The sequence below is a fragment of the Equus przewalskii genome, chromosome 4 (genome assembly GCF_037783145.1).
Source record: "Equus przewalskii isolate Varuska chromosome 4, EquPr2, whole genome shotgun sequence".
NCBI classification, from domain to species: Eukaryota; Metazoa; Chordata; class Mammalia; order Perissodactyla; family Equidae; genus Equus; species Equus przewalskii.
Window position 1 is genome coordinate 90533120 of NC_091834.1, and position 13734 is coordinate 90546853.

General features: G+C 35.9%; 1 protein-coding gene across 3 annotated transcripts in view; it reads left to right on the plus strand.

Annotated features, from left to right (window-relative positions):
- Positions 1-13454, plus strand: part of CHRM2 (cholinergic receptor muscarinic 2) — a 146318-nt gene extending 132864 nt beyond the window's left edge. For all 3 annotated transcript variants that reach the window (XM_070617826.1, XM_070617827.1, XM_070617829.1), the window contains exon 3: positions 8061-13454. In XM_070617826.1, coding sequence (XP_070473927.1) covers positions 8108-9508 — 1401 coding nt within the window. In that variant the 5' untranslated portion in view covers positions 8061-8107 and the 3' untranslated portion in view covers positions 9509-13454. The remainder of the gene's footprint in view (positions 1-8060) is intronic.
- The last annotated feature ends 280 nt before the right edge of the window (positions 13455-13734 follow it).

Consider the following 13734-nt stretch of genomic DNA (forward strand, 5'->3'; position numbering starts at 1 on the left):
TGTTGGGAATTGCTCAGCTTCTCTAGAACAACAGCTTTCATTCTAGAATTTTCTATCAGAGTCATAATGAGCCTCAATCTCTCTGCAAATTTGATTCACATGTTTAATTCAAAGCAATGAATTAACTAATTTAGAGTTATTAAACCAACAGACTGCCAACTTTAGGGGAAAAAAAACAAAACAAAATTAAAAAAAAGCCGACTATACAAATTTGCAACTTCTCAAGATGGTAAGAAAGACTCAGGCATTGATTCAAATACAGCTGTCTAATCATATACAACGTTCAGTAGCGCTCTGAGGATTGCTTCCGTTTTCCTCTCGCTCCTCTTCTTGTGAGAGCACAACCTTTAGACAGAGGGCTTCCTGCACTTTTGCAGCTGTTTGGCCTAGGTCACCCTACTTAGCGAGCACCATTTACTAAATTATGTTCGTCGTCAATATTGAAGTTCTGTCAAATTCCTGGAACAGAAAGGGAAGGGTGCTGCAGTGCTTATTCCAATGGAAATTGATTCTTAAAGTCAAAAGAATGCTTTATTCCATACTGTGTTTTGTTTATAATTGTACAAACCTCTTTTCGTCTTTGGCAGGCTGTGTATTGTGTGGAAAAATAACTAAACGTGCCACAGACATAGAGACAAGGGCAAGGGTATTAATTAAGTCATTTTTAGGCCTCTTTCCATTTTAGTCATGAAATTTTTCTAGAGTTAGTGTTGTTTAAGCCAGCCCTGGTGGTCTAATGCTCAAAATTCCACGCTGCCACCACCATGGCCCTGGTTCATTCCTAGTCAGGGAACCAGACCATCCATCTGTCAGTTGTCATACTGTGGAAGCTGCATTTTGCTGTGATGCTAAAAGCCATGCCACTAGTATGTCAAATACCAGCAGGGTCACCCATGGTGGACAGGTTTCAGTGGAGCTCTCAGACTAAGACAGACTAGGAAGAAGCACAGAAGATGTTCACAATAAGATAAAGAGTTAGTAAGGTTCTATGCATGAAAATATATGACATTTAAGATTTGAAACTTTTCCCTCAACGTGTGAACTGATATATAACCTTTCACAAAAGTATTCACATCAGTTACATAGAAGTTCTGACATCGACAATAACTGTCATAGAGAGAATGCCAAAGTTGCAGTATTGGCCTGGACACAATGATCCTCTGTTGTCTAAAGCAAGGATCCAACTTAAAGTTGGGGCATAGGGATTAGTCATGGCAAATCAAAGGAATAAATTTTGGGTGCACACATTTTCTACTAGGTAAGACTGTTCCTTAGAGAAATGATAAATATTTATAGCAGAGTCTGGAGTCAGGCATTCTGGGTTTGAGTCTCAAATAACTTAGTTCTTTGACATTTAGTTCAACATTGATAGAAAAGCATAGAATAATAATTACTCCAGGAGTTACGGTGGAGAGTAATCATGCTCAAAACATGTTAATTATTATCAATATTATTATAATCATTGAAGATTTAATATTATTGATAATTTAATATCATTGATCATGATAATATAGTATTATCAGTACCAGTACACCCCACACCTCCTCACTCTTAATCTGTTTCATACACACACACACACACACACGCATACAAAATTTCCTGTTAACTACTAAGAAAGGTGATTGATTTATACCCATTTAACAAATGTGAGTATTAATAGCATTTCTATAATGCTTAACACTTATAGATCACGGTTCAGAGACATGATCTCTTTGATTCTTACCACAATCTCCAAGAAAAATAGGGTCGTTATTCCTTTTTGAGCAAAAAGAAAATTAAGCTTCCTGGAAGTTAAGTGACATGATCAGACTCACAGCTAATAATTACGAGCAGAGATTAGCACCCACAGCTTTGTGAGGATAATATTACACCATGATACATTCCTCACTGCTTTGTACAGGGACTCACGTAATGGAGAAACTAAGGGCAGAAAAGTTTTTTTCTCGTAAGTTTCCATAGTACTTTCAGGACATAGTCATAAACTAAGGTTGTAAAATACCAAATGGATTATTATACACTTGCCACATTAAGATGCTGAGTCCTTTGAAGGTCATCTTCATTGTTTAGTCTGTTGTGATTATGTTATTTCATCAATGATGTAACTATTGCTTTAATAAAATCCTATGATGCCACATCAGAAGTAAAGACTTTTAAAGAAGTGTAAACAGCAGAGATGACAAGAGGTTAATGAAAGGAAGCCATTCTCTCTAATAGAAGAGGAACAGTCTGTACATAGCTTGTGTACCACATGGGCTGAAAGGAATGCCATCCTTCAAACTCTTGTACTTGCTGCCAAGTGAGATGTTTTCCATTTTTACAAATAATGTTGGTATAAATAAGCAAATATTGTAACTAAAAATTTAGAGGATATGATAGCAGCTAAGTATGTTAACAGTATACAAATTTACTATATTCTACCTGGGTAAGAATTTCAGGTCCCCCAAAATGGAATGTGCCTTCCTAGCAACCTCTTGGTATAGTTCATCATCATACAAATACTTAACAATTTCACACATTACTGGATGAAGTATGATTTCCAAACAGGGAAGGGAGAGAAAGCGTGTCTAACCGAAAGGTAAGGACATTGGTTTTAGTTGCAGATCTTTACTCACTAGCCTTGAAACCAAGGACACTTCGCTTAATCTCCTCTTATAGCCTCAGCTTCCTTCTTCAGATAGAGGGGATGATAGGACCTGTTCGGTATATTTTATAGAATTGTTAATATTAAATGAGACAACATATATTTGAGAGTCCTAAGATTATGTTTTCTTGGGTTTTTTTTCAGTTGAAAATTTAATGCATGCTCATGGTAGACAAGAAGGGAGAAAAAAAATAACAAACAAATAAATAATATGAAAGAAGTAGAGTGAGAATCGTGCAGCTCTATTGTGTTGCAAAGTTTTAGAAGAATAATAGTTATTATTATTAGCATAAGTTATGGCAAGAACCAGATGACCATGGACAAATCACTCACTCTTACAGTTTCTTAATCTATAAAATAAGAGATCAAATTAAATTTATTTTTTAACATAAATGTTATATTTACACATTATTCTTAAGAGGAAGTCGCCAAAAAGTTTTTTGAAACTAAAATAAATATAGTCCTATGATGTATTGAAATGTATGTGAAGAATAAAGTGTCAAACAGGACATTCAGAAAATAAATGTTTGGTATTTTTCAATTAAAATTTATTAAAATGAACATTGCATGAAACAGATATATATATATATATATATATATATGTGTGTGTGTGTGTGTAACTCAATTACAAAAAGGTCCATGAATTTATCTAATGAATAGACAAGCAAGTCAGACTTCTTGACTTATAAGCAAGTCAGAATACTGATCTTACAGTTACCTTAGCGAATAAGGAATCAATAGAATAATGAGTGGATTAGTGAAATTATTTTGTTTAATTAAACTACATGAATAAACAATTGTATGAATGATGACCAAAAAAATTCTGTTAAAGAAAAGTATTATTGAAACAATTCCACTGATTAGGTAAATAGGAGTTGAATTGATAATATTAATTGTTGATCTTGTATTAATTCAACATTTTTTGAGCACCAGTTATACTTGAGGCAGTGAACTAGATAGTAGAGCTATAAAGACTAAGTCAAAACTCACTGTTTTTCTACTGAAGGAGGAAAATACATAGACAGTTGTATCAATCCGTGTCCTATGGGTCCAAGGTATGAACAGGGGATCTATGAAAATAGAAACCTGAAAGACTACTAACTACATGAAAACAAGTGCTCAGCCTCTCTAGTAATCAGAGAAATGCAAATTAAAACAAAAATCTACTCTTTCTCTCTCTTGGATTGGCAAATCTTAGGAAGTTGCATAATAACAGTTGTTTAAAGGTTATTGAGAAACAGAACTTGCCTGATGACAGCAGGACCTGCTGCAGCCATCCAGGAGAACAACATGGCAGGAATCAGAAGGCTTATATGCATACCTTGGTTCAGTGGTCCCACCTCTGGGCACACATGATAGGGAAATTTATATGCAAGTCCAAGTTCTTATATCGTATCATTTTACATTAGCAAATTAAGATCATAAGGGAAAAGAAAACCATTATATTTCCACAGTTGCAGCCAAAGAAATAGTCTAAGCAATTCGAGCAAGTGCTAAAGGAGAGAAAGGATAACGGAATGTGAGAATTAGAAATGAAAAGAAGCAAAATATTGTTAAGATAAAAATAAGAGAAGGATCTTGCAAAGACTGGTGAGGATGTTGGTCATAGTCTAAGGAATGTGATTAACTTGGCTTTCCACTTGACTTTCAAAAGACTCTAACTCAAACAAACAAGCAAATAAAAATGACAGACAGAATAAATTGACACAAGCCGTGCTATGGAAGCAGAGTTGAGAAAAAATTGGCTAGGCCAAGAGTTATCAAAAGGGTTTCTTAGAGTTCATGATGCCTGCAGGCAAAATAGGGGGCACGGGTGGGAAATGTGAGGATGAAAGGATAAGAGGATGAAAAGAAGGTGCTTTAAGGCAGGAGACAAGAATATAAAATGGCATAAAGTCATAAAACACAATGATATGTTTGGAGAACTGCATATAATTGCTTTATATTTGGGATATTTAGGAAAGTGAGATACTTTTGGAAAGATGCAAGGAGGCAAGATTATAAATTTTATCAAGGACTTAATTATGTCAAGAATATCAGGAGGCAGGGCCTAACATAAGGAAATGGTAGTAAAAAAATAGGAACAAAGTATAAATTCAAACAATATTTAAGAGGTAGCATTGACAGGTCATGGTTACCCCTTGGCCGCTGGAAGTATGGAAGAGGCAGAAGGTCAGGACATGGCTCAGAATTTTAACTTGAGCACTTAAGTGGTGATAACATGATTCACAAAGATGGTTAAAACAGGATATGGAGAATTTTGGAAGGAAATATGACAAGTTCCATTCAATCAAAATTACTCTCCTGACTAAACTCTTCAATGTTTCTCCATGACTTACGGACTAAAGTCAAACTTCCTATGTTTTCCATAAGGACTTTATGATGAGACCTCTACCTCTGTATACCTCTGCAGCCTTATGTTCAAATCGGTCGTGCTATGCTTTAATAAAACCAAGCTCCTTGTAATACCTGGTGAGGAGTTTAATAGTGAAGGAATATTTCCTCCTAAATTTAATACACAAGAGACACTGGGGATGTTCATGTGGTGGATGAAGACCAAGCCAACAGAGATAGGTTGTGGTGTACGAGGGTGGGACAATACATAATGAACCAAATTTTAAAAGAGATAAGAGAAGAGAGACTTTAGGAGTGTTTCCAAACATAGCTTATGGGTTCTAAATCAGGATGTCTGGAGTGAGCCTGAGAATCTGCATTTGCTTTCATTATACAAAGCTATGTTCATAATGAAAACATTAAACAGTACCCTGAAGCATATAATGTCAAAAGTAAATGACCCTTTTTAAGCTCCTTCCTCCTGGCCCTGTAGCTGACACCTCATGTATAATTTTGGAAGGCCAGCTGGTGAGTTGCATTCCGTTAACATCATTCCCCTGATTAAACTCTTCAATGTTTCCTCTGATCTGAAGATTAATATATATATAATCATCATTCTGAAAAACACAGAATTAGATTCTCTAATATTCTGTGCCTTGCTTTGATCATATTATCTTCTAAGTTTCCACAACAATGCCAGAACACATATATCTACCTCTATCTTTTAAAGGCTGTGTACTATTCCATTGTAAGAGTATTCCATAACATATTTAACCAATCCTCTGTCAATGAATTGTTTTAATATTTCTAGGAGTTTTTTCTTTGCTGTAACATTTGTGAATGAACATCCTTGAGTAAACTTCTTTGCACATTTTTATAACTATAGCTGAAATATAAATTTCTATATGTAGTATTCTTGAGACAAGTGTTTCTTCATTTTAAATTTTTGGAAATGTATATAAATTTTTATAGGTATAGATAAGTTGTCCTCCAAGGAGGTTACCCCAGTACTCCAACCAATAATGTCCAACAACTTTAACACTGTGAATGGGGAAATGGTTTCCATTGCTTGTGTTTGCATTTTTTTTCTCAGTCTAGATTAACAGACATCTTTGGGTGACTTGGATTGTCTTAAGGTACCTTAGACTGATGACTTAGGGACAGAATGATGGGTCATGGAAAGACTAAACCACCTCCTGTATCTCCACTAATGTGTTTGCATTTTCAAATTGTGAGGTTTATGAAAAACATAAACTTTCCATATGTTTAAAGTTATTAACATTTAATTTGCCTTTTATCTAACTAATATATCAATGTTTTAGCTTGTTAGTCTTCTCATCTTTCCTCATTTATTTTCAAAAATCTTTGATGTTAAGGAAATTAGGTAACTTTCTATTATGTGCTTTACAAATATTTTCCCAATTTTTATTTTTACTTTTATTTTTTCTATGCAAAAATTTTAAATAATTATGTAGCACTTCCCTATATATTTCTTTATGGACTCTGAGTTTGGGGTTTTATTTATTAAAGCCAACCCCCTCCTAAGTCATAGCTTTTTAAGAATCCTTGAAGATAACTTGCTTTCTAAGCTGAATAACCTTTTTGTTTAAATGCTATTTGTACTTTGAAGGTGCTTAGCAAATTATTTTCTACATGGATTTCAAGGGAAAACCACTGCCCCACCTGTATCTCTTTGTGATTAGAGGGACGTGAATGAATAGACATTTCTGAATTTTGAATGCCCAATAACTTCTCAACAATGCTTCCTTTTTGATTCACACAACTTACATAGATTTTGTCAGTTTAGGCTAGTATTTCCTACAGATGCTGTGTCTCCAGAAACGTGTCATGACTCCTTTGATGAACTTTTAACTTTCTTTCCTATGTCTCTTATAAAAGATCACTCAATGGTTGCCTGGCTTCAGTGTCATTATCTGAAAAATGATGATTATCTGTTTACTTAAACACAACCAAGATGGGTAGCAGAAAGTACACTGGGGTTTAATAATTGCTTCTTTACCCACCCATTGCTGCCACCAGAGCATATGCCTCTCAAAGGCAGGGACACTGTCTTAACGATCGCTGAATGCCCAGCATTTATGACAATGCCTAAGACAGAGAAATTGTGCGATAAGTATGTGAGGACAAAGTGAATGAGTGAATGATTGAACAAACTAAGGGTCGTAGTCTTCTCTCTATCATTGACTTGATATGTGACCTTACATAAGTTATTTAATCTTTCTGGGCTTCAGTTCCCTCTTCTGCCAAACAAATATAAATCCTAGCCTTACTGTACCAAAGATTTGGCAGGAAGAACAGTAACATAATAGACTTGGCAGTGATTTGAAAAATAAAACATTCAGAAAATTGGCATAATCATATTGATATGTATTTAATAAATAACTTCTTTTGCAGGATATGGAATATTGGAAGTGCTAACCACGTGACACTAACTACAAGTGTAAAATGGAGATCAGAGGAAAATAATAGTCATTGGGAGAAGTGTATTGGCTAATACAGCATTATTATTTATGTTATCTTTATTATTATCATTTTCAGTATCATTATGGAAAACACTTAGAGCTACCAGGTGGAAAGATGCTACTGACTATAAAAGTCACACATTCAATATAACAAATTTTATGTTTTCTTTTGTATTTTGTCCTCCTACTGGCTTATTAATTTTTATGTCCATACCAGAAGCTCTTGATGCTTTAGAAAGTTTATGTATAATTTTGGTTTATTTAGTTCAATTCATCAATATTATGCTCAGTTAAATTGATTGATGACAGACAGATAGATGATAGACAGACAGATAGACAGACAGATATTCATGTCTAGGTATGGACACGTTCAGAATGTTATCAGACTTCAAATATATTGCTAGCCTGAAAGGATCTTTTGACCCTTCCACTTGAAATTTTTGCCTTTTATGTGGAGAAGTGGGGCAGGTAGGCACAATAAACATGTAGAGGAAGGAGGGAAGATTTTGGCCAAAGAAAATGAGGCTCAAAAGGAAAAAATCTGATATATTTTAAAGCAATGTTTGTATTATATTTGTTAATTTTATTCTATTTCTCTGCAGGTTTAAATGTTTATTTGGCTTCTTGGCTACTGATTAGAGAACACAAAATGAATAACTCAACAAACTCCTCTAACAATGGCCTGGCTCTGACCAGTCCTTATAAGACATTCGAAGTGGTGTTTATTGTTCTTGTGGCTGGATCCCTCAGTTTGGTGACCATTATCGGGAACATCCTGGTCATGGTCTCCATTAAAGTCAACCGCCACCTCCAGACTGTCAACAATTACTTTTTGTTCAGCTTGGCCTGTGCTGACCTCATCATTGGTGTTTTCTCCATGAACTTGTACACCCTCTACACTGTGATTGGCTACTGGCCTTTGGGACCTGTGGTGTGTGACCTTTGGCTAGCCCTGGACTATGTGGTCAGCAATGCCTCAGTGATGAATCTGCTTATCATCAGCTTTGACAGGTATTTCTGTGTCACGAAACCGCTCACCTACCCAGTCAAGCGGACCACGAAAATGGCAGGTATGATGATTGCAGCTGCCTGGGTCCTCTCCTTCATCCTCTGGGCTCCAGCCATTCTCTTCTGGCAGTTCATTGTAGGGGTGAGAACTGTGGAGGATGGGGAATGCTACATTCAGTTTTTTTCCAATGCTGCTGTTACTTTTGGTACTGCCATTGCAGCCTTCTATTTGCCTGTGATCATCATGACTGTGTTATACTGGCACATATCCCGAGCCAGCAAGAGCAGGATAAAGAAAGAGAAGAAGGAGCCTGTGGCCAACCAAGATCCAGTTTCTCCAAGTCTGATACAAGGAAGGATAGTGAAGCCAAACAACAATAACATGCCCAGCAGTGATGATGGTCTGGAGCACAACAAAATCCAGAATGGCAAGGCTACCAGAGATGCTGTGACTGAAAACTGTGTCCAGGGGGAGGAGAAAGAGAGCTCCAATGATTCCACCTCAGTCAGTGCTGTCGCCTCTAATATGAGAGAAGATGAAATAACCCAGGATGAAAACACAGTTTCTACTTCCCTGGGCCATTCCAAAGATGAGAACTCTAAGCAAACATGCATCAAGATTGTCACCAAGACCCAAAAAGGGGACTCGTGCACCCCAATTAATACCACTGTGGAGCTAGTTGGTTCTTCGGGTCAAAATGGAGATGAAAAACAGAACATCGTAGCTCGCAAGATTGTGAAAATGACTAAGCAGCCTGCAAAAAAGAAGCCTCCTCCTTCCCGGGAAAAGAAAGTGACCAGGACAATCTTGGCTATTCTGTTGGCTTTCATCATCACTTGGGCCCCATACAATGTCATGGTGCTCATTAACACCTTCTGTGCACCCTGCATCCCCAACACAGTATGGACAATTGGTTATTGGCTTTGTTACATCAATAGCACTATCAACCCTGCCTGTTATGCACTTTGTAATGCCACCTTCAAGAAGACCTTTAAACACCTTCTAATGTGTCATTACAAGAATATAGGCGCTACAAGGTAAAACAGCTTGGTAAAGACAGAAGGTAGTCAAGGGGAGCTTGGAAAGAAGAAAAGGGATAAAAGAGCTCCTAGTTTTAAAATCTCTGCCATTGCACTTTATAGTCTTATTATGGAATGTGCAATTAAGGAGCCCAACAATGACACTCTTATGGTGCCTATGCTCCAATTTGAGAAACTTGCACCTTATAAACCCTAGCCTTTTAGGAGCAATGAGGCCATGAAAGAGATGTGTTGGAATTGTGGATTTAAGTAACGATCTACGCTTTCTCGTTCTCTCTTGAAGAAGGGCTTTCGAATCTGCAATTTTATCTCTGCACAATGAGATTAATAACCTTGCTCCCTTTTTTTTTGTTTTTTAAAAATTTCCCCGTGTTCCATATGAGGATGAAATGCCACAGTTACAAGCTAACATGGAGACTTAAACGTGAAGAAATAGACATACGTTGGGGAAGTGAAGGAATAAAATCAAAAAAGGATGTAGAAATGGTCTCCAGAGTGTTAAGCATATATTATTATTTTGTTATGGTTTTATTTGGAGAAATGCAAAGTAACAAATGCCTATTTTTTTACCTTTCCCTTTTCTCACCACCAAAAGAAAAAACAAACAAAAACAAAAAACCTGAGTAGATCACATCATTATTTTCTCATTATGGCATTGGTTTTGGCAGTTCCCCATTCTACATTGTGTAAGGGCAAAATCTGCAGGATTTTCACTAAATACAGCCAAAGACAGCCATGAAAATGGGCATTTCACCCTTTCCCACCTTGTCCTTTGCATTCTTTGAGGGTATAAAAGCCTACAAGGATTTAGTTCACTTATGATCCTCTATGTGAAATGTTTTCACCCATCTGGTTTTCTTCTAAACTAGCCTCTTATTTTAATAGAATAGCCTACCTAATACATAAACACGATTGAGAAACCAAGTCATTTTCTAAACTGAGATTTCGTCAAATTAAATAATGGTCATTCTAGTTGGAGAAAGTTTACTGAGGCCCAATGAATTTGAGATAAGAAAATAAAAGTTTGAAAGGGCATTCTCTTTCACCCTGAATCTGCCTGACCCATGTATGAAATGTTAACTTGTAAAACATGAACCCCCGGCCTTTGTCAGCAGGAAGAAGATGCTGCCTTATTCTTTTGGAATCCTAAATAGGATTAACATACTCACGTGGCACCGGTGACTTCTGGGTCAGTCCCAAGAGATTAAGACCTTCTCTTCAATGCCTGCTAAAGGATAGTATTTAATTTATAGTCAAGTCAGCTTGTGTATAACTATCCTATGAGCAGTGCAGGGGGAAAAAAAGAGTAATTCAAAAACATTTACTGAAACCACATGTTCCATATTCCTCAAATTGTCAATTATCTCTAAAATTTTTTAACTTCAAAATTCTATCAATAGAGGTATAATAATCTTTGTGATAGAAATGTAGTTGATAACTAAACAGAAGCTAAATGAGCTCAGCAGAATCTGAAAAAAGAATGTAGGTGGCTCTACCTGCATCACTTTTTAGCATTTGTCTAATTCTAGACCATAAAAAAGTCAGGTCAGGAACTATTACCTAAATGGTGGCTTTATAAAGAATCTTGCCCATGTAGAAACTTTTTATTTGGTACCCCAAATAAATATATGATTATATTGATTCACATTTAGCTAGTTATTTTTATCCCTCAACTTTTTTCTTATTACCTTTGTTATAATCTTCCAATCAGATTTTCTAAAGATGGCCCAATTAATAGAAATCAAATTTATAAAAGCCTTTTCAAATTTCATATTTTGCATTTTAGACTTATGGGCTTCATGATATTTTGACCAGTAATATCAATGTGATTTGCATGATGAATTTGTCAGTATTAGACCTTAGCATTTAATTAGAGTTATTTTGTGTCACTTGGCTTATTGATGGCATTTCAATTTTGAGAATTAAAAAAAAAGCACAAGGTAAACTACAACAAAAAAGAATAGTTAGTAAGAAGCAAATTGCCAACAATATTTGTATGTAACTTATCCTACATAAAAATAATTTCTTGTTTGAATAACTTGTCACCCCCCCAATCTTCTATGTGTGAACATACAGCATCAGTTCATAAAGATTACTCTATAATTACTTACATGTAAACTTACATTTTAAATCCATATTTATTTTTATTTTTATTTTCAAATCAATGTGTCACTTGAGTGGAGGAGACATCAAGCCAATGGACTCTGGTTTGCTGTAAACAAAACAACTGACTGGCTGAATATTTCACTTATTAACTTGTTGTACCATTGTGATGTAGATTCATCTTTAGTTGAGATGAACTCTTTGGATTCAAGGATTCAGGATTCTGGATTTGTTCTTTTTTTATCTGCTGTAACAATCCAACTCACCATGAACCAAACTGGCTCTTACTGTCCATTTCTACTCTATCCTACCCTTCCTTCCTTCTATTCTTGATCTTCACCTTAGCCACCATAACCTTATTGAAAGGGCAACCACCAAGCAGGAAAGAAAGGAATTGAATATAGACTGACATGTCATGGAAGCTTTGTCAACCGGAATCAGAAAAAAAGGAAAGAATACTGAAAATGGTAGATAGTTAAAAGGATATGGAGATTGTATTCAAAGTTTTGCGTTAACCATTGCTGGATTTGTCTATTTCAGTGGCTGTCAACTAGGGACATTTAACAATGTGTGGAGACATTTTTGGTTGCCACGACTGGGGGTAGGGCTATTGGCATCTAGTGGGTAGATGACAGAGATGCTGCTAAACAGCTCACAATGCACAGGATAGCCCCCCACAACTAAGAATTATTTGGCTCATAATGTCAATAGTGCCAAGATTGAGAAACCCTGGTCTATTTTAAGAGATTCTAGAGCTTGCTTTGTATAAGTGGGAAAATAATCTTGTATCACTATTAGAATGTCAATGCAAACTGCTCACTTGTTTGAAAAAGGTAATGCTCACCAATCATGTATCAGACACACTGTCATCCATTGAGTTTGGCATATTTGTAACTCACAGATTGGGAACACAGGACACATCTACATATCCAAAGTCACCAGACCGTGCACATAGCACATTGTTTCCACCATCTTAATGTCCGATGATGATTGCCACAGAGTCCAGTCAAGTGAGGTTATAGTAGTTGGCCGTTAAAATGGTTGCAGTCAATATGGTAAGTTTCTATTGGAGCTGCCATTTTTCCTTTCAAAAACGTTAAGGGCCTCTTTCAGAAATAATGTAATTCATCTCCTTTGTTTTCACTGAAAAGGTGAATATCAGTCAAGAATTTCTGCTCTCCTCATAGCAATAATGTAAATATCCCAGAGTGGTCTTATTAGAAGAGGAGATTAAGAATGTGAAAAAGCCAGTTCATTTCTTGAAAAAAGAAATCATTGCCCTTTTATCAGTTCATTGTTCAATTTAATGCTATCTCCCAAGTGTTAGGACAAAGTCACCAACATAACAAGTCACGTGGGATAAGTTTTCCAGTTTGAATGTGGAAGCTAGAGGTCCCACATTCTCCTGCTCTTTCTTCATTCACTGCTTTTTTGATCCTGAAAATCTGACACTGAGGGAGATGGGAGTTCAAAATGATGGCAAGACATACTTAGAAGTGCAATCTACTTTTATTTTCTTCTACTTAGTTCATTGGTAGTTACCTTTTCTCCAGTTTGATAATCTCTTTCAACAACCACAGCACTGGTATTGCAAATAGATTAGGGAAGCACCCAAAGCTGGATGAACTGTGCAAAGTGTATTTTCAGCATGTATATACAATACCACGCCTCTTAAATATGCTTCTCTTAAAAGGGTGCACGCTGCAGCATGAACTGTGTGCATATTTAATGTGTCTTCCTGGAATATGCTGTATGCTTAATATACATATTCTATAAATAAAGTAATGAAATGTATAATAGAAATACATATTTCTGTATGCAAATAAATATATTATACACAAAAATCTTAATATGCTATATGGTATCTGTTGCTTCAGAGTAACAAGAGTAGATTTTATATGCCCAATTTTAAAAGAAAGTCATATTTGCTTTTGAAGGAAGAGATTTAAGAAAACAGCTAAAATCCTACCCATAGTAATGTTAAACTGTTTTATAATCTTTGAAAGCATGGCACTGATTTTAAATGGCTCTTGGAGGAATATATTAATAAATCTTTGCTGGTGTCATCCCACGTGACAACAATGCTTTTTGCTCCTGTGCTCCTGACAGGCCTCTAACTAGAAT